This window comes from Pteronotus mesoamericanus, unplaced genomic scaffold (genome assembly GCF_021234165.1).
Source record: "Pteronotus mesoamericanus isolate MK-2021 breed Mesoamerican mustached bat unplaced genomic scaffold, CSHL_Meso_final scaffold_636, whole genome shotgun sequence".
Classification (NCBI taxonomy): Eukaryota; Metazoa; Chordata; class Mammalia; order Chiroptera; family Mormoopidae; genus Pteronotus; species Pteronotus mesoamericanus.
The window spans coordinates 912212-933431 of NW_026555324.1; the positions used below are offsets into that span (position 1 = coordinate 912212).

General features: G+C 46.6%; 1 protein-coding gene across 1 annotated transcript; it reads left to right on the forward strand.

Moving 5' to 3' along the window:
- Nucleotides 1–13048: 13048 nt before the first annotated feature.
- CLPP (caseinolytic mitochondrial matrix peptidase proteolytic subunit) lies at nt 13049–18334 on the forward strand. The gene is made up of 6 exons (XM_054562218.1): nt 13049–13278; nt 13364–13435; nt 13943–14039; nt 15272–15459; nt 16202–16307; nt 17635–18334. Exons 1-6 carry the CDS (start codon nt 13093–13095, stop codon nt 17805–17807), a joined length of 822 nt encoding a protein of 273 aa, XP_054418193.1. The 5' UTR covers nt 13049–13092; the 3' UTR covers nt 17808–18334.
- The last annotated feature ends 2886 nt before the right edge of the window (nt 18335–21220 follow it).

The following is a 21220-nucleotide window of genomic DNA, read 5'->3' on the forward strand; positions in this document are numbered from 1 at the left end:
ATGAGAATAATCAAGAAGAGAGGAAACATCTGATGTTGTAAGAGAAAGCAGAGACTTAATAGGGTGATGACCTTGAGTGGCATGGAATCCAGGGAGGTGGATAGTTGGCCTTAGCTGGGAGCATGACAGCTCTGTCATGATAACAAGAAGGAAGGCAATGTTGATGTCCCACATACGTGGAGATGCATAAATGTGGTGGGATGCTGTGGACATTCTCGTCTGTGGCTGTGTTAGCTCAGAGGATAGCAGACAAGGTCAGAGCTGAGAGTTGGAAGGAGGGGATAGGCCTGAGGGGAGAAGGAGAAGTGGGACGTTACCATGTGAGAGAGGATGAATGAATGGTACCAGAGGATGCAGTAAGGTTGAGAGGCAGTATAGTAATGGAAAGAAGAAAGCTGTGCCTGGTGTGATTCGGTGGATTGAGTGCCAGACTGAGAACCAAAATGTCACTGGTTCAATTTCCAGTCAGGGCATATGTCTGGGTTGTGGGCCAGGTCCCCAGTAGAGTGCACTCAAGAGGCAACAACTTGTTGATGTTTCTCTCCCTCTCTTTCTCCCTCCTTTCCCCGCTCTAAAAGTAAATATAACCTTAAAAAAAAAAAAAGAATCCAAAGAGGAACCAACTGACATGGCTGTGCATCAGGCTGCCCAGAGCAGATGAAGAGGGGATGGGGGATTGGCTTCAACCAGGTTATGTATTGGCAAGTGAATGTGACAAAACAAGAGGCAGACAAGGGAATTTAAAATATATGTCAGGGCCCTGGCTGGGTACCCCAGGTGATTAGAGCATCATCCTGATACACCAAGGTTTTGGGTTCAATCCCTGCTCAGGGCACATGCAAGACTAAACCAATGAATGCATAAATAAGTGAAGCAACAAATATCTTTCTCTTTATCCCTCTCTCTCAACAAAAAATAATATATGTCAAGGAGTCATTATAATGACAGACCATGGCTCTAAACTAAGTAAGGGGATGGAGGAAAAGGTGGAAGGAGCCATGGATCACAGCTTCCAGCAGAGCTGTTTGAATAGGAAGACCAAATTGGATGAGCTGGAAAGAAAAGAAATGTGGGTCAGTGAGTAGGGTGTATACAGAAAGGGATGAAGTTTTTGAAAGTGACAAGATCTAAAATAAGATCATTAGAGCTAGAGGCAAGAAGAGCTGAAGGAATTGAGAACCACATTCCTGGAAGGAACCTCAAGGTCAGTGGTTCTCAAACAAGGGCAATTCTGCCCCTCAAGGGTCACTTGGCAATGTCTGGAGACATTTTTGGTTGTCATGAATTGGGGGATGGGAATGCTACTGACATTGAGTGGGTAGAGATCAGAGATGCTGTTCAACATCCTACGATGTACAGGGCAGACCCCACAAGCAAGAATGGTCTGGCCCCAAATGTCAATAGTTCTCAAACTAGGGAACCCTAGTTTATGTGGATACTGAGGTCACTGAGAATTATGCCACAGAAGTTTTCAAGAAAGGAAAAATGAACCAGGAGGTAGAGCAGTGAAGGAATGATAGGGCATGACCTGAGGATTGGTAGCCGAAGCAGAGAAGGTAAGAGAGAGTATGATCAGATGACTTGGACTTGAAGCTGTGGAGTTGTAGGGAAGAATAAGAAGCAATGTGGATCAAGGACACCTGCCTCACCCCAAGAGACACAAAAGTGTGAGGAGTTAGGAGAAAAAGTAGCCACAACCTAAGAGCTTAAGGTCCTCAGACAAGATCTAGGCCTCTGTTGAGCTGAGAAGGTAAAGAGAAAGTTCTGAGAAGAAATTGAGAATATAGGAAATTTTGCTTAGGAAGGACCATGACTTCCTGCGGGCACAACTGAAGCATTTCAAGATTTGAGGAGCATGATTAAAAAATGAAAAGGCATGCCATTTACTGGAAGAAGATAACCACAATACATATATCTGACAAAGGAATTACTGCCAGAATATATAGAGAACATGTACAAGTCAATAAGAAGAAGACAAACAAAATGACGAAGGGTTTACAGCAGACACTGCCAAAAGAAGATGCAGAGATAGCCAAAAGGCACATGGAAGGCGCTTAAAATCATTAGTCATCAGGGAAATAAACATTAAAACCACAATGAGGCACCACTGCACACCCACTGGAAGAACTGAGATTTTAAAACAACAACATGTATGTACAAAGTGATGTTGAGAATGTAAAGTAACTGGACCTCTCATACATTGATGGCATCTTCCACATGGTCTAGCCAATCAACCTTTGGTACTTATCCAAGAGAAGCAAAATACATATGCTCTCACAAACTCTTGTACACAAACATGCAGAGCTGCTTTATTTATAATAACCCCAAATTGGAAACAACCCAAATGTTCATCAACTTGTGAACAAATAAACTCTGGTACACCCATACACTGCAATATTATTCAGCAATGAGAAGGAACAAATCAAAGAATACACACACCACACTGGTGAATCTCAAAATCATTACACTGAATGAAAGGAGCTAGTCACAAACAAACAAACAAACAAACAAAAAACAACTACATACTGTATGGTTCCATTTATATGAAATTCTAGTTAAGGGAGATCTATATAGAAATCAAATAAATGGTTGTTTGGGGATGAGGATAGGATATGGATTGACTACAAAGGGACTGAAGAGATCTTTCGGAGTTACAGAAATATTCTCTCTCTTGATCAGGGTCCTGGTTACATGGATTTGCCAAAACTCACCAAACTTTATACTTACAATGGGTACATTTTATTATATGAATGTTAGACTTCAATAGAGGTGACTTGAAAACAAGCTGGACAGAGAAGGGAGAAGGGAAAAGTACAGAGGTGCAGGTCTTTGGTGATGAAGTCCTGGGCTCCTTGTGACACTGGCAGAAATGGGTCAAGGGTCCAATGGGCTCAGGTGACGGTTCCATGGACAGTCTGAGGCCGTCGATCCAGGTGCTGGGCGGTCTTACCAGGAGCATATGGAAGAGTGGGCTCCTCTCCTCCACTTAAAACAGTGCTTTGCTTTCATTGTATTTATTTGATTTCCATCAATTTCTAACAAACAATACTAGTTTTACATGAATGGCAGCCATTTAAAATTTGTTTTAAAATAAATGTATTTATATGTTTAAATGGGGGGATTTAAAGTAAAAGATTTATGACTGTGTATCTAGTATACACACTTGAGTGTCTAAAGTTTAGAAAACCTTGCCCCAGCTGTTGTGGCTCAGTGGATTGAGCACCAGCTTGCGAGCCAAAGGGTCACCGGTAGGATTCCCAGGGCACATGCCTGGGTTGCTGGCCAGGTCCATGAGTAGGGAGTACGCGAGAGGCAACCACACATTGATGTTTGTCTCCCTCTCTTCCTCCCTTCCTCTCTCTCTAAAAAAAAATATATATATAAATATATATATATATATTTTAAGTTTTCAGGGAAAAAAAGGAAACCTCATGGTTTCCCAACATCTCTGAACACTAGACTTTTAAGTTTGATCTACCAGATGGCCTGCATTTTTCAGGTGTGTGTATGCACAAGTGTATGTGTGTGTGTGCACATGCATATGTGTGCAGGGGGTGGAGTGATAGAGGGAGACTTTATGAAGCACCTAATCACTTGCCCAGAAAAGGATTCTCCTCTTTTGGCAGGCGAGGAGACTGCGGCTGTGAGAGGCTTGGATCCTCACCCAAGGTCCCAGGGACTAAGAGGTGGGGCTGAGATTGAACCCAGGACTCTCTCCTCTACTCTACCACCCCTTAACTATTCTTAATTATCACTAAGTGATAATTTAATACTTTCTGATGTAAAATATTGAAACCATATTTATTCCTATGAAAAACAAGACATGCTCAATGTCCATCAGCAAATGAATGGACAAAATGTGTTATATCCACACACTGGAGTATCCCTCAGCCAGAGGACGGGGGGAAGCTCTGACACTCACTACAACGCGGATGAACCTTGAAAACACGATGCTCCGTGAGAAAAGCCAGGCCCAAAAAGTCACACATTATATGATTACACTTGTATGAAATATCCAGGAAAAGTAAATCCATAGAGACAGAAAGTGGATCGTGGTTGCCAAGGGCTAGGGAGGGGGAGGGGAGTGATGGCTAATGGAGACGGAGTTTCCTTTTGGGGATATGAAAATGTTCTGCAACTAGATGGAGGTGGTGGTCATACAACGCTGGGCATGTACTAAATGCCACTGAATTGTACACTTCCAAATGGTTAATTTTGTTAAGTGAATTTCACATCAATTTTTTTAAAAAGCAAGACACGTGTGTGATATGACACACAGAAAAACAAAAAGAAAGTAAAGCTACCCATGTCTCACAGACTCTTAGCATCTAGGAATTTATACTCCCAACCCGTATATGTATTTGCAATATTGAGATTGCGGTGTCTGCATTGTCTTATCACCTGCTTTTTCCTCCCCCTGGAAATTACATCAAGAGAACCAAAATGGTGGTATCTTGGGGGGTCCAGGATGTATTGACTGAGAAGGGGCATAAAGGAACTTTCTAGATCTTAGACATGGTGATGGTTATATGGGTGTACACTCACATAAAAATTCATTGAGCCGCACAGCTGAGATACATATATTTTACTGATTGTATGTTATATTCTGATATTTTTTTAAAATTATACCCCGGGACTCCTTCTATATCAATAAAAATGAACAATGTCATTCTTCTTCCTGAACCCCACATAAATGCCCCTGCCCTTCCCCACTGAAGTGGTTCCTCAAAGTATTTCATGCTTCTGAAACTGATGGCTGATTTTAACAGCTTGTGCCCCTGCTTAATCCATTCTCTTCCTTGGACCTATGACTACCCTCCCCCTATTCCTGACTCTTCTGCTTCTCTGACTGGTCCTTCTTGGTCTCCTCTCATCCCAACCTATTCCTGGAGTGGGGTGGGGGAGGGGAGCTCGCACCTGCTCCTGTGCTCCCTGAGAGCCAGAATTACAGAACCACCAGCTTCCTCAAAATCTCCATTTGGATACTCACAGGCTGCTGAAACTCACCAGATCCAAACCCAGTGGTTCTCAACTAGGGACACTGGGCAATATCTAAAGACATTCTTGGTTGGCACAATCAGCGATGCGACTGCTGTCTAGCGGGTGGAGGCCAGGAGTGCTGCTCAGCACCCTACAATGCACAGGACAACCCCCACAGCAGACAACTACTCACTCCCAAATGGTAATAGTGGCTCGGTTGAGAAACCCTGCTAAACTAACTCATCTTTCCCCTCAAACCTATATCCCCATGTCAGTAAAAGAAACCTCCTGGTATCCAGTGGCTCCAGCCAGAAAACTTTGAACCTCCTCTCTCTCTCACTCCCCATAATCAATTCATTCCTGAACTAATTAGATAATACTGAGTGCCACAATGAACAAACTCATCTAAAGTTTGTGCTCACTTATCTCAAATCTAAAGTGATTGTCCCTATTTGGTAGGTGGGTCTCTTCCCACGCTCTTTCTGTGGTCCCACTGTCTTTATCAGGCCACTGCATTCAGCTGCAAGAGCTGGTGGAAGGAGAAAGAAAACAGAAACGTCATACTTGCTTCCTAAACTCCTTAGCTTGCAAGCGTCACACATTATTTCCTTGCTAGGTCCATTGGTAGAAACGTATCACATGGCTCTCTAGATCCAAGGGATGCTGGGAGTGTAGTCCCTGGATGGAAGGGTGTGGTGAGCACCCTCCAAGATAACCTCCAACGGGGCTCCCTTCTTGGCGTCCACCCCTTTGTGTAGCCCCCTGCCCCGTGCTGAGGACTACACAACGTGTAGCCCGTGGAACCACTAGAATAGCAGGAAAGTTACACTGTGTGACTTTCAAAGCTGGGTCAGGTAAGACATTACAGCTGCCATTTTGCTGTTTTGAATCCTTTGCTCTAGGGGGAAGCCAGACGCCATGTTGTCAGGACACTCAATCGGGAGGTCCACGTGGGTAAAAACTGAAGCCTCCTGACAATAGCAAGCCAACCAGCTTGTCCTACCTTCAATTTGCTGGCCTTGTGAGTGAGCCATCTTGGAAGTGGACCCTTCAACTCTAGTTAAGCCTTTAGACAGGACTATAGCCCTAGCTGACATTTCAACCCCACCTTTATAAAAGGCTCCAAGTCAGAGCACCTGGCTAAGCTGCCCCTGGACCCCTAACCCACAGAAGCTGTGCGATGATGTTTACTGTTACTGATAATGTTTAATGTCATTATTTTAAGCCAATAAATTATGGGGTTGTTTGTTACATAGCAATAGATAGCTGCTACAAAGGAGAAGCATGACTTTTAAAGAAGAATTTGCCCTGCAGCGTGCAAACTCTCTCGGTTCCACTTCTGGAACACCTCACAGATCCATCTCCTCCTCGAGATTCTCCCTCACACTAACTGCCTCCACATTTCCCTTCTGAAGGGCTACTCCTGCTGCATCACTGGTCTCCCTTGGTAGAAGACATGTCTTATTTCTGTTGTTTTTCGGCTCTCCAGCATCCAATCACTTCATTTCTCTTGGGGATGATTTCATTGCCTGTAGCAGTGCCCACCATGGCTGCAGTGCTGTCCAGAGGCGGCTGTGACCTCCTAGCCAAATTTTCTTTAATTCCCAGTCTCTGTAGCTTCTGCCTACTTTTTCCACGGTGGGTCTTCCAGATTCCCACCCAAGATGGGGAACCTCTAGAGATTCATTTTTGCTTAAGACAATTCCTCTTGCTTTCACCCAACATCCCTGATTTTTCCACTGTGCCTCCACCATTGCCTCGCACAACCCATTCTCCACCCATTAGCTATTCCTTCATTGATTCAATAAGGGTCCACTGAGTGCCTTCCGTGTACCAAACACTGTTCTAGGTGCTGAAATATAGTGGTGAAAAGTAGAAAAATATCCTTGCCCTGGTGATCCTGCACTTTCATAGGGGAGACAGACAGTAAACAAAGTAAGCAGTGAGGGTTTCACATGCGAGTGCTTCTCAAACTTCAGTGTACATATGGATCACCTAGGGATTTTGTGAAAATGCAAATTTTTAAAGAGGTTTTATTTATTTTTCGAGAGAGGGGGAGGGAGAAAGAGAGGGAAACACTCAATGAATGGGTTACATTGATTTGTTGCCTCTCACATGCCCCCAACTGGGGACTTGGCCTGCAACCCAGGCATGTGCCCTGACTGGGAATCGAACTGGCGACTGCTTGGTTTGCAGGCTGGCACTCAATCCACTGAGCCACACCAGCCGGAGCTGAAAATGCAAATTCTGACTCAGCAGGTCTGGGTGGGACCTAAGAGTCTACAGTATTAATAAGATCCCAGGTGATGTTAATGCTGCTGGCCCATGAAGCAGACTTTGAGTAGGGAGGTATACTATGCTACTAAGTTTTATAAAGAAAAAATAAAGTAGGGAAAAGGGATACAGTACTCGGAGATGAGGGTGGGGTTGTAGCTTTAAATAGAGGTGTCAGAAGGTGATAATGAGTATGGACTTAATGGAGGTGAGAAGGGAGCCATGGGGATATCTGAGGGAAGAGTATTCCAAGCAGAGGGAACAGCCAGTGCAAAGGTCATGAGGCTGGTGTGTAACTGATGAGTTAGAGGAACAGCAGGGAGGCCAGCGTGGCCTCAGTGGAATGAGTTAGGGGGAGAGTCAGAGGAGGGGAAGTCAGAATGTCACAGGGCAGAAGGGGATATATTATTAGATTGTGCAGAGAACTGTAGACTATTATTAGGACTTTTACTTGAGTGTGGCAGGAAGCTGCAGAATTCTAAAAATAATGACATGAACGCATTAAGTTTTAAAAGGATTGCTCTGGCCACTGCAAGAAGAGTTTGCAGGGGAGCAGGAGTGGAGGCTGGGACAAATGGGAGGAGGTGACTGCAATTGCCTAGGCAAGAGATGATGGTGGCTTGAGTCAGGGAGGCAGGATAGACAGGTTAAGGGGGCGGCGGGGGGGAGTTCTGGGTAAACTCGGAAGCTTGAGCCAATTGGATTAGCCAACAGGCTGGATTTTGGGTGCTATAAAAAGAGAGAAATCAAGGATGACTCCACGCTTTTTAGTATAAGCAAGTGGGGGGATGAAGTAGGGATGCACAAGATGAGGATAAGATCAGTAATTTGTTTCCAACATGTTTGTTTTGAGGTGCCTAGTTACATATCCAAGGGGAAACGTGAGAGAGGGCGGCTGGAGGTTGGAGAGCTGTCTGGGTGGAAGAGGTAAACTTGGGAGGCATGCAGGCACACAGGTATTTAACCAACTAGAGAAATGAATCTGATAGTACAGTCTTCACACAGGTATTTAAAGCCAGCACACCAGATGAGATTACCAAGGTGTGTGGATAAAGGTGAAGGACTGAGCCAGTGGTCTCCAAGGCAGAGGGGTCCCTTCAAAAGAAACTGATGAGGAAAATCTTTCATTACAAAGAAGACATCCATCAAGAAAGGACTGTGTAAATAAATTATGGGTCTCCCATTTAATGGATGCTCTGCAGCCATAAAAAAAAGAATGATGGCCTTTTTTGGGTCACATGTTGGGTTCTCAGGAAACAGATGGTGAGATGGAATTTGGGGTGAAAAATGTTTATTACAGACTGATGGCTGTGAAAGGAAGAAATGGGCAAAGGGGACTGTGAGGTTGAACTGTGATTCAGGCTGGACAAAGCCTGGTCAGCTGGTGGGGGACTCTGGAGTGAATACTATCAGAGGGTCACATCTCAAGTCAGAGGGCTGGACACGCTTCCTCTGCCTCTCTGTCCCTGGGATCTTGAGCAAGGTGGCTCTCTGAACTGAGACTGACCCAAAGGTGGAAGCTGGCAGCTCCTGCTCATCATACTTCCCTCATCTGGGTGGCAAGTTCTTCCTTGAAAAGACATGGAGACAGAAGATAAGGCTCTGCAAAGGCAGGGATTTTTGTGTTTTGCTTTGTATTTGCTTGTTTGCTTTGTTTTAGTCCTACTGTATCCCAGTGCAGTGCACATAGTAGGTGCTCAATAAATATCACTTGCATAAACAAATTTTCCAGCCTCCTTTGCAGCAAAGTGTGGCCATGTGACAGGGTGTGGCCAAGTTCTGTCCAATGGGATGTAAGCAGAGAGGTGCGCAACAGCGTTCCTTCAAGATCGGCTGGCAGGCCCTTTGTCTTTTCTTTCCTCCTCGCTCCATCCAGTGTTTGGAGTAGAAATGTACCAGCTGAAGCTCCATTTTGGATCTTTAAGACAAGGAGTGCTCCACGCCAAGGCGTGAGCTGGAAGAGGGTCCCCAGGAACTTCCCCGTAGAGAGCCACTCTACCTACCCTTGATGCCCACCTACAGACTGTGACTTGAAGACAAAGACTCTTTCTTCCGCCTTGTCTAAGATGCTGGTACTTTAGGGTTCCCCTCTGTCATACCTTACTAATAAACCCTGCACAAGAATAGGCACTCAGTAAACATCAGTTATCTATTCCACAGTAGAGTTACTTGATAATTTTTTATTTTAAAATGTAAATGATGTCATCAGTCCCCTTTTACTGGACATTTATTTCCAACTTTTTGCTAATGTGAATGTGGTAGACTGTCTCCAAAGGTAGCCACCGCCTATCCCTTCCATCTCGTATGTCCCCACCACTCCTCACACCAGGAGTCTAGTTCCCCTTCCCTTCCACTTAAATCTGGGTTTGGTTCTGACTTGCAGACCAAGTTTTTAAAAAGACAAATAGCTTCTGCTTCCTCTCTCTGGGAAGCCAGCTGCTATGTGAGAGGTAAAGTCTACCATACTGTGAAGAAGCCCAAGTAGCCCAGCTGAGGGTCTAGATATATGTGAAGAATGTTCATTGTTGAAATTTCAACCCCAGAAAACCCCATGTGAAGAACAATCATTCATTGAGCCCAGTCCAGATTCTCAAATTCTGAGAAACAATAACCTGTGGTTGTTTTCAAACTTTAAGTATAGGGGTGCGCTGTTACACGACAATAGCTAACTGAAACAACATGTGTCCAAACAGTTTTGCCATAAACAGTTTTGAGGCCAAATCTTGGTGTTCATCTTTGATAATCCTAAAAATGAGAAGCTAGAAGTGGACTATGTGAATTTGAAATTTGGTGTCAATTCAGTTTCCAAAGAAGCTGTAGCAATGTCATGAGACATTTATGCAAGTGTCCATTTACTCACAGCCTCTTCGGTCCTTGGTGTTTCCATTCCTTTTTTAATTTTCAGTTTCTATCAATTCAACAGACCTGTTTTACATTCATCTCAGAAAAAGTAACTGATCAAAGCTCCTTTCTGATCATGGAGCAATAACCTAAAACTGGTAGGATGAGCTGATTTGTAGCCAAGAGCCAGGATATTCATTCATTCATTTCTCTATTGAGAATTTACAGAGCAAAGTTTGGAGGAGTAAATAAACATTAAATATTTATGGAGTGTCTACAATGTTCCAGGCACTGTTTAAAAGTTACCTTTTTTTCCACTTCAAGCCACTATCCACTTTAAGTCAATGACTCAACTTGGAGCAATTCTGCCCTCTGGGGGTGGGAGGACACCTAGCAAAGTCTGAATTATTTTTGGTTGTTACGATGGGGGAAGAAATGTTATAGGCATCTAGTTGGTGGAGGCCAGGGGTGCTGCTCAACAGCCTACAATACACAGGACAGCCTCAGCCCACTCAACAAGGAATTATCTAACTCAGAATGTCATCAGTGCCAAGGTTGAGAAACCCTAATATAAATGAAATGAAATAAAATAGGATAAAAGTATCAGAAGACATTGCTCAAAGTACTGATAAGTCTCATTTCATAAAACTTTTGCATTTTTGTGTACACTGACACTGTATGAGATGTATTCCTCCTCATGAGTCCTAATCAGAAAGATTTGATTAACAGTGTTCCAAAGGCCACAGAGCTGAGTAAGACCACAGAGCCTCTAGCCTCACAGAGCTCACTTCTACAGAGAATAAAGAAAACAAATAAATAAATGGGATTGTTTGGGACAGCCAATTAAACAAGGCAAACGTTCCAGCAAGGGGGGATCAGGGAAGGCTTCTCTAAGGGAGTAATATTTTAGAGGAGGCTCAGGAGCTAAATTCAGGAAGAGGACCCAAGAAAAGGCCAAGCGGTTGTATGGAGCTTGCCATGTCTGAGGAACTGAAAGCTGTCCAGTGTTGCTACCAGGGGAGGTGGAGGGAGGTGAGGTTGGAAGATAGCAGAATGGGAGCCAAGGCAAGGGTTTTAGGCAAGGAAGGGACATGGTTCAATAAGCTTTTATGAGGATCACTGAGGCTGCTGAATGAAGTAACAATGGGGCACCGGACAAGAGAGAACCTGGAACACCTATGAAAGCATTACTGAGGATGTCAACAAGACAGAAGAGGTGATGCCCTGGCTGGTGTGGTTCAATGGGTTGAGTGCCAACCTGCGAACCAAAGGGTCACTAGTTTGATTCCCAGGCAGGGCACATGCCCGGGTTGCAGGCCAGGTCCCCAGTAGGGGGCGCTCCAGAGGTGACCAGACATTGATGTTTCTCTCCCTCTCTTCCTCCTTCCCTTTCCCTCTGTGAAAATAAATATATAAAACACTGTTGTTTAAAGACAGAAGAGGTGAAAAGTAGTTGAATTTGGGGTAAACAGAGCAGGTATCGGGGAAGTAGAGAGGGCAAGGGATGTGGTGAAGTGCTGAGAGGAACGATGGAGGGGTGGTGACAGCTGATGGCCCTTCTCCCTAGGGCAGGGTGGGAGCTCAGGCCCTAAGGGAACCGGCTGGACAGGGCCACCCACCTGACTCATAGCAGAAACTGGGACAGCCTGCGCTACCCACCTACGTTCTCAGTCCTCGCTGGGGAAACACCACTCCCAGTGTCCAAATGCCAGCTTCCTCCATCACCCACACCACACCACCCCCGCCAGTGAGGCTTATATCTGGGCCTTCTGCCCGAAGTGCCACCAAACTCTTCCACTTCCATGTCCTTCCTTCTGTCTTGCCCCCAAGTCCATAGGGTGGCAAGTGTCTGTGTCCTGCTCTATCTTCCCATCAGACGGGATCCCCTGTGGGTATGGAGGATACAAAATTACCCTTACCTAGGGCACCCAGCACTGAGTTTAGAGTCCAGTATCTCGATATTGTCTGGCTATGAACTCCTACCTATGAGTCAAAACCCATTTCAAATAGGCCCTCATTTGGGAGGACTTCTTGAACTCCTGTGGTTCCTGACCTAACACATCAATAGCTAATAAAAGTTTTGTTTTTCTTCGTATTGATTCTAGAGATCGGGGAAGGAGGGGAGAAAGAGAGGAAGAGAAACATTGATGTGAGAGAGAAACATCAATGGTTTCTTGCACACAGCCCAACTGCAGGCTGAACCCTCAGGAGTCGAACCTGCGACCCCATGGTTTGCAGGATAACGCCCAACCAAATGAGCGACACTGGCCAGGGCAATAACTAATACAAATTCAGTACTTACTGCGTTCCAGGTCCCATTTCGAGAATATGGTTATCATAATCCCCATTTTACAAATGGGAAACTAAAGCTCAAGGACAAACAACTAGAAAGTAGTGGAGCCAAGATTTGAACTCAGGTAATTTCAATATGCAGCTTCAACAGCAGGTCCTTAAATCCTTTCTTGTGAGATTGATCATAGCCATCTTCCAGATGAGAAACTTAGGGCACAGAGGGGTTAAGCAATGCACTTAAGATTACACAGTACGTCAGTGCTCGAGCCCACCCTCGGGCTCCCACACCTGGGGTCCCTCCCTCTATCCCACACTTGACCAAAGATGAATGCCAAGGTCTCAGTAAAAGTCGGCCCCACCATGCTGGAAGATCGCCAAGGCAGGAGCCCAGTGAGCACAGTGTCGATTTTTTTCCCCCGCAATCCGGATCCATTTCTATAACGTTCGCACCGAATGCTGATTTATAAAATAAGTAATGAACAGCAGAAAATAATGACAAATTAGTCGGGAAAGGGACTCGAGCTAGAGGTCTCCAGTCTTTCTCTCCTGGACTCCACTTCCTTCCATGGCTCCGCCCCGCCCCTGAACGTGCGTGCCTAGCTTCCCGGAAGTGGGGGGGCCTACTGAGAAAGCGCTGTGGGAGCAAAGAACGCCGGGAGTTGTAGTTCCTCTGTCGGACGGAAGCCGGGACGGAACAGCAGCGGGATGTGGCACGGAATATTGGTGAGGGGGACCCGGGTGGCCGCAGGCAGGTGCCCGGCGTTGGGGCCTCGCCTCGCCGCTCGCTTCCGCACACAGCGGACGCCCGAGACGAGCCTGGCCCTGCAGCGGAGCTTGCACATGACGGCGGCCCGGGCTATCCCGCTCATTCCCATCGTGGTGGAGCAGACGGTATAGCGACCGCCGAAAACATGGCCTAGGGCTCGGGCTAGGGACACAGCCGGCCCAGACTCTCATCTCCGTCTTTCTTCTTTAGGGTCGCGGCGAGCGCGCCTATGACATCTACTCGCGGCTCCTGCGGGAGCGCATCGTGTGTGTCATGGGTCCGGTGAGCACCCCGCGCCCTCCCTGATGAGCTTGCCTGGACCCTAAGCGCCCCCTCTCCTCGAACCCTCTTGGCCCCCTGACCTTTCCCATTTGACTTTCCTCCCCGGGCTCCTCTCTGATCACAACCTGACGACCCCTTCCTTGCACATAAGCCTTCTGACTCCCCCCTCGTCCCCAATACACCCCGCCATTTCGTCCTGACCCCTTCTTCAAACCGCGTCTCCCTGATTTCTGACTCCCTCCCACAATTATGATCCCGTCCCCATTCCTGGACAATCCCTCAGGCCTCCTGACCCCTTACCTTCCTGTGCCGTGAGCCCACTCCCCGGTTCCTGTGCCTCAAACTTCTTTGGTCCCAATCACCTCCCACACCCCCTCCTGAATCCTGAATTATTCCTGACCCGTCTTACCTGGTTCCTTGACTCATCCCCAGCCACGCCAGGACCCACCTCTCTTAGCCCTTATCTCCCCCCCAATCTGGGGACAACCCCATCCTCCCCACTTGCAGATCGATGACAGTGTGGCCAGCCTGGTTATCGCTCAGCTGCTGTTCCTGCAGTCCGAGAGCAACAAGAAGCCCATCCACATGTACATCAACAGCCCTGGTGAGCGGGGGCCTATCTAAGTGCAAAGGGCAGTCCTTGGATGCACTGGGTGACTCAGGGGATCCAGATTTGTACCCCTGCCCCATCAAGGATGTTCTCTCTCTAGAGAAAGAAAGGATTCAAAGCTTCCTTCAGAATCCCAAAAGTGTCTTGAAACCTCCCAAAGCTGTCTGTTCCTTGCTTTTAAGTCTAGGTTCACAAATCTTCAGCTGAACTTTCTTCTTTAATTATGGACATAACAATTGTTTTCGATTACAGTTGACATTCAATATTATTTTTTATTTGTTTCAGGTGTACAGCATAGTGTTAAACAATTATGTAATATATGAAGTGATCCCCTGATAACTCTAGTACCCACCTGGCATCATACGTAATTCTTACCATTGCATTGGTAATACAGTATATTTCTTATACTGTACTGTACATCCCTGTGACTGTTTTGTGACTGCCAATTTGTACATCTTAATCTCTTCACCTTTTTCACTGAGTCCCCCAGTCTCCCTTTCTTCTGGCAACCATCAGTCTATTTTCTGTATCTGAGTCTTTTTCTGTTTTGCTTGTTTGTTTATTTTCTTTAGATTCCACATATACGTGAAATCATATGGTATATGTCTTTCTCACATGTAACATTTTGCCAGCCTGACCTAGTCAACATTTTAAAATTGGTAGATTCCACCATCACCACCCTCTCCCCTCCACCCCCAAAATGAATAGCTAATCTTGATTGAGTGCTTACCGTGCCAAGCGCTTTTTCTAAGCATTTTATATGCATTTAACTTATTTGACCCTATGGCAGCCTCACGTGCTAGGTACCAGTTACCACAGTCTAGGAGACACTGGCTCTGAGAGGCTGGGTAACTTGCCCGGGCCGCACAGATGAATGATAGCTCAGCCCGGGGTCCTACCCAGGCAGGCTGCCTCCAGAGCCTCACCCTCAGCCACCACCTCTCCAGATTTCTAGTATCTCTTCAAAATGTAGCAGATCTGGTTGCCCTGGGCCCACATGCACATGTGGCAACAGGTAGCTTACTATAGAGCGAGCGCTCTCATGTTGCTCCCACCTGGCCTATGTCACGTGTTTTTGTCATCCCCTGGCCCCCTGCCCCAAGGCATTTGCAGACCCTGCTTTAAAGGGCTGCATCCCCATCAGTTCTCCCTAGGCCAGAGGCTGCAACAGGGAAAGGATGGCAGGAGGAGCTGGCACAGCCCTTAACTTGCATCCCCACCCATAGGTGGCATGGTGACCTCAGGCCTGGCCATCTACGACACGATGCAGTACATCTTGAACCCCATCTGCACATGGTGTGTGGGCCAGGCCGCCAGCATGGGCTCCCTGCTTCTCGCCGCAGGCACCCCGGGCATGCGCCACTCACTCCCCAACTCACGCATCATGATCCACCAGCCCTCTGGGGGCGCCAGGGTGAGTTCCAAGCTTTGCAGATTGCTTCAGGGATCTACACAGAAGGACTGACTAGGTGAAACTTGAGGGGGTTGTCAGTGTTTTAAAATGTAGGGTTTATTATTACTCAGGTAGAGTGAGGTCAACAGAAGATGACTGCTATCGAAAAGATAGTTTGTTAACAGTTTTCAAGAAGAAGGGGTATGCCAGGCTATGGCAGGGCCACATTGGGAAGTACCAGGGTTGGTCAGGAGGCAGAGGGAGCAGGAAGAAAACATGGCAAGAGCCTTTATTGTAGTTTCTGTGGGAAAAACTGGGGGCAAGGCAAAACAAACAGGCTTAAGACTGGCTAGTTTGAATAACTGCAACATGTTCTGGGGTGATTGGGGTAGGGGGATAGTGGCTCAGAATCCCCGTAGGAGGTGGTGTTCGTGTGGGTTTGGGATTGTCTGGTTTGCACATGAAAGGTGTGCCTTTAGGTGAGCTATTTGCCGTCTCCAGGCATTAGTTAACTCTGGGAGGGACCATTCTTCTGGGTCAACAAGGTCCACATACAGAAAATAAGATAATATATTTAATCCAGGAAGCCTTCCTGATGGTGGTGAGAATGAAGCAGGATGTGGAGGGACTCGCAAAGCCCTGTCCCACCTGCCTGAACACTGGCAGTCCGAAGTCCAAAGGGGGCTCCCAAGTCCCCATCTCCAGCCTCCCCATGAGGGGTTGACACTGGTTCCAACCTTCTTCTTCTTGGGACGTCCCCCAGGGCCAAGCCACAGACATCGCCATTCAGGCAGAGGAGATCATGAAACTCAAAAAGCAGCTTTACAGCATCTATGCCAAGCACACCAAACAGAGCCTGCAGGTGATTGGTGAGTGCCCTGCCCCAGGCAGACCTCCAGCTGTTCCCCTTTACATGAGCCAACACAGATGTAAGTGTCAGGCCTCGCACTGAGCCAGGGCCTCTCAGCCTGGGCACTGTTGACACTCAGGGTCAGTCGTTCTCTGGTGGAGCCCATCCTGTGCACTGCAGGGTACTGAGCAGCCTCCTGGCTGCCACCCACTTGATGCCAGGAACACCCTCCAATTATGACAACCAAAACTGTCTCCAGACATTGCCCAGTCTTCCCTAGGGCATAGAATCAGCCTTGTTGAGAACCCCTGTTCTGAGCACTTTAAGGAAACCTCAAAAACTTCACTGAAATAGGTCAAAAGGTCTTTAACAAAGAATATTCCAAGTGGCCAAGAAATATAAGATGCTCACCACCTTTAGTGATGCTGTTTTAATCGTGACATCATGAGTTATGAGGGAAAAGAAGTTAAGGCCACAGTGAGATACCATTTCAACCCACTGGAATGGCTAAAATATAAAATACTGACAACACCAAATGCTGATAAGAATATGGAGCAATGGAAACGCTCATCCACAGCAGGCCAGAGTGAAAATGGTACAGCCACTGAGGCTCTGACCACAGCTCCCTAAATCCAGCTGTTTGGCACTAGTGGCTAAAGCTAAACATGCGAAAAGATCCTGGGGATACCCCCCCACCCCCCACCCCCAGCTCAGCATATAATCGAGAGAACTGAGTGCTGTGTCCACCAAAGACAGGAATGCTACAGCAGTCCTGTTTGTATAAGCTCCAAACAGAGAAATACCCTGATGCCCACAGCAATAGAATGCGTGCATTAGTGGTGGTTTATTCACATGGTAGAATACCATGCAGCAGCGAGAGAATGGTCCACAATGACACAGCAGCCTGGATGAATCTCAAAAACCTAGTGCTGAGTGGGAAAAAAGAGTAAACACTGTGATTCCACATATTTAAAGAACAAAAACAGGCATCACTGTTAGGACAGTGGTTACTCTTAGGAAGGAGGACTTAATGACAGGAAGTGGGACCAGGCAGTTTTCAGGAGATCTGGCAATGCCCCATTTCTTGATCTGGGTGCCAGCCATGTGGGTATATTCAGTCTGAAATTCGTCACATTATCCACTTACGGTTCACACCCTTTCCCAGATAATTATCCATTAATAAAAAGTAAAAAATAAAAATGGAAATAGGTATTTTAGCAATGGGGAAACAGGCACAAAGCAGAGAAGGCCAAGGTCACACAGGGGAAAAGTGGCAAAAAGGGACCCAAACCTAGCCCCAGTTCTCTGCTTTTAACCACACATGTCCTGCCTCCTCCACCCCCAAGAGTCGGCTATGGAGAGAGACCGCTACATGAGCCCCATGGAGGCCCAGGAGTTTGGCATCCTAGACAAGGTTCTAGTGCACCCACCTCAGGATGGTGAGGATGAGCCTGAGCTAGTGCAGAAGGAGCCTGTGGCAGCGGCAACAGCGGCAGAACCTGCCCCAGTGAGCACCTGAGTGGACCTACCCTCCAGAGGAAAGTTGAGGGCCAGAAGCTATGGCTGCTACTCTGCTGGCCTCTTGCTGCTGGGCCTGGAGGAGCCCCCTGAGGACCTTTGGACTTGGGGATGCCCCTGATGGCGGGTGTCCTCGGGTGTCCTTGCTGAGACACTGTGATTTTAAATTAAATCTTTGTAGTTTTTGCTGCCCTTCTGTGGCTCCTTCCTTCTCAGCTCCACCACCGCACATGCGTATACACTTCCTTCTGCTTTGCCCGTGATCCTGAGGCTCTGATCTTCAGCTCCTTAACTTCAACCACCTCAACTGAGCATATACACGATTCCAGGCACTGCTCTACAGGCCGTGACACATCGTGAAGAAAACATAAAAATCACTGTCCTCAAAGAACCTTTTGTTTTTAGGGAGAGGGGAAGGGAAGGAGGAAGAGAGGGAGAGAAACATTGATGTGGGAGAAACATGGATTGGTCACCTCTCACACGCTCCAACTGGGAACCTAGCCCGCAACCCAGGCATGTTATTGGCCTTGACCAGAATCGAACCTGCGACCTTTCAGCTCTCAGGCCAGCGCTCAATCCACTGAGACACACAAGCCAGGGCTCAAAGACTTTTTTTTAAGTAGGTTTTTTTTTTTTTTTTTTTTTTTTTAATTTAGTGATTTTAGAAAGCAGAATGGAGAGAGGCAGAGAGAGAAACATTGATTTGCTCTTCCACCCATTCACGCCTTCAATTGATTCCTGCATGTGCCTCAACTGGGATTGAACCCACAACCCCAGCATATCGGGACAGCACTCCAAACCACTGAGATACCTGGCCAAGGACTCAAAGAACTTATTCTTGCTGGGGTAGACAGTTTGAAATCAGGGAAAAGTAGTATGTAGGGTATGTGTCAGACAGTTTTAGATGAGGTGGCCAGCAAAGGCCTTGCTAAGAAGGTGACACTTAAGAAAAAACCTGAAGGAGGGAGCCATGTTGCTATCTTGGGACAGAGCAGTCCAGGCAGAGGGCACAGTGAGTGCAAAGGCCCTGACGCAGGGCTGTCTAGCACCTGGGAGGGACCATGAGGCTAGAGTGGAGGAGATTAGAGCAGAAAGGAGACAGGTCTGAAAAGGCCCGGTAGGGCTTAGCAAGGAGGGAGGTGAACCACAGAGGGTTTTGAGAAGGGTTAAAAAAGAGGATGACTATGGCTCCCATGGAGAGGTGGGTGGAGTGCAGCAAGCTCAGAAACCTGGAGGCCAGTTAGGAGACTGTCAAAATAACCCAGATGAAGACTGAAGACCCAACCAGATGGTAAGAGGTCAGATTCCAGCCAGGTATTTGGTGGTGGTTTTATTTTTTTAAAAAGATTTTATTTATTCATTTTTAAAGAGAGAGGAAGGAAGAAAAAGAGGGAGAAAAATATCAATGTGATTGATCATTTGCCTGGGCCTGCAACCCAGGTATGTGCCCCAACCGGGAATTGAACAGGCAACCCTTTGGTTTGTAGGACAACGTTCAACCTAGTGAGTCACACCAGCCAGGGCCCAGCCAGGTTTTAAAGGCAGGGCTGACAGGTGGGATGTGAGATTTGAGAAAGTGCTCTTCATAAACTACAAGGGATGGCCCAAAGCAAATATGAAGATGGAGAGTTGTTAACTGAGGCAGGAAGACCGTTGAGAGGAGCTGGTTTGGGGGCTGTGATCAGAAACATCCTGGATGTTATGTTCAATGTCAGATGGACCTCAGACATCCCCAGGGGGTAGGTTAATCTGAGGTCAAGGTTGGAAATAAAAAGGCAGGACACATCAGCTTGTCAATGAATTAGTGGTCAGGCTGAGAACTGGCAACTGGATTTGGCACAGTGGAAGTCAGTAAGTGGTCTCAAATAAGCACTTTCAGTGCTGTGGGGGCCCAGAAAAAACAGGCTGGAAAGTACTGGAGCCAAACAAGTCTTCTAAGAAATTTTGCGGTAAAAGAGAACAGAGAACAGGGGGCTAGGGCTAGACAGAGAATTGGGGTTTCATGTTTTTTTTTAAATTCAGAGGACTCCCCCCCCCTTTTTTTATTGATTTCATAGATAAGGGAAGGAAGGGAGAGAGACATCAATCAGTTGCCTCCTGCACACAGCCAGACTGGGGACCAAACCTGAAACCTGGGCATGTGCCCTGACTGGGAACTGAACCTGGGACCTTTTGGTTTGTAGGATGACACCCACCAACTCAGCCACTCAGGCCAGGGCCCAGAGGACTTTTTAATTTGGCTATTTTCATTGGTTATATTTGGCTGAACTTTTCATTCTGGACAATTCTAAATATATACAAAAGTAGAAAATAGAGGCCTCATGTACCCATCACAGCAATTCAACAATTACCAATTTGAGGGTAATTGTGATTTGTCCCTCCCTGTCCCCCACTTCTCTGGATTACATTGAAGCAAATTCCAGTTTTCATTACATCCGTAAACATCTCAGTATGTATGTTTAAAAGGATAAGGAATCTCTAAAAAGACAACCACAAGACCACTTTGAACCTTAAAAATATGACAATACTTACAAATACCCAACCAATGTCCCAATTTCCCTTGTCTCTGTTTTTCTAGCTTTTTGCAACTAGTTAATATCTAAGGCTCTTGTAATTACAGGTTTCCCCTTCCTTAATCTTTTCCTCAAACTATTCCTCCTTTTCTCCTTTTTTCTTGAGATTCATTTGTTGGAGAAACAGGGTCATTTGTCTTGTCGACTTCCAGTTTGGATTTTGATGTTTGGGTCCAGAAAGGTGGTGGCATCTATTCTAGGTACTTCCTGTAACTTGGTGTATAAATCTAGAGAAATTAATTGGATTCAGTGACCTCTTAGCTGGGGATGTGTACTCACTTCCTTCATGAGACAAAGTCCAGCTGTCCCTCTTTTTGTGACGTTAGAAGCTGATGAGAATCCTTGTCTAGACCCACTATATATCCCAATAAAGGCTGCAAAATGGCGATGTGCCAATTCTATCATGAAGCGTTTGTTTTTTGTTTATAAGGTGCAAGCCAGCCTGTTTGTATGCGAGTGGAAATAATCCCATAGAGAAGGGTTAGCGGGGGGTGCCTGGTTTTGATGTTTGGCAACCGCTAACTCTGCAAACTGGGTTCCATAATCGTGACCAGACTTCACTCCCCTGACTTCTGTGCCTCTGGCCCCTTCCTCTCAGTCTAACTGTTCTCTACCCTTAACTTTTAGTCCTCGATGACTCCATAACGTTTGCCTTGGTCCAAATTCTAGGACTCCTGCCTTTGCCCCTGGAAACGGACTTGCGGGACGGCCAATAGTTTAAGCTACTGAGGGACAGCGCCCATAGCGCGGGCCCTGGGAGGAGTCAATAACTTGAGACGGCGAGCCAAACCAGTAGCCTCGAGCGAGGGGCAGGACTGTGAGGAAGCCAATCGCTGGAGAG

Coding starts and splice junctions, on each gene's coding strand:
- CLPP (XM_054562218.1), top strand. CDS start 13,093: ATGTGGCACGGAATATTGGTGAGGGGGACCCGGGTGGCCGCAGGCAGG. Junction 14,040..15,271: donor CATGTACATCAACAGCCCTG/GTGAGCGGGGGC, acceptor CCCCACCCATAG/GTGGCATGGTGACCTCAGGC. Junction 16,308..17,634: donor ACAGAGCCTGCAGGTGATTG/GTGAGTGCCCTG, acceptor TCCACCCCCAAG/AGTCGGCTATGGAGAGAGAC.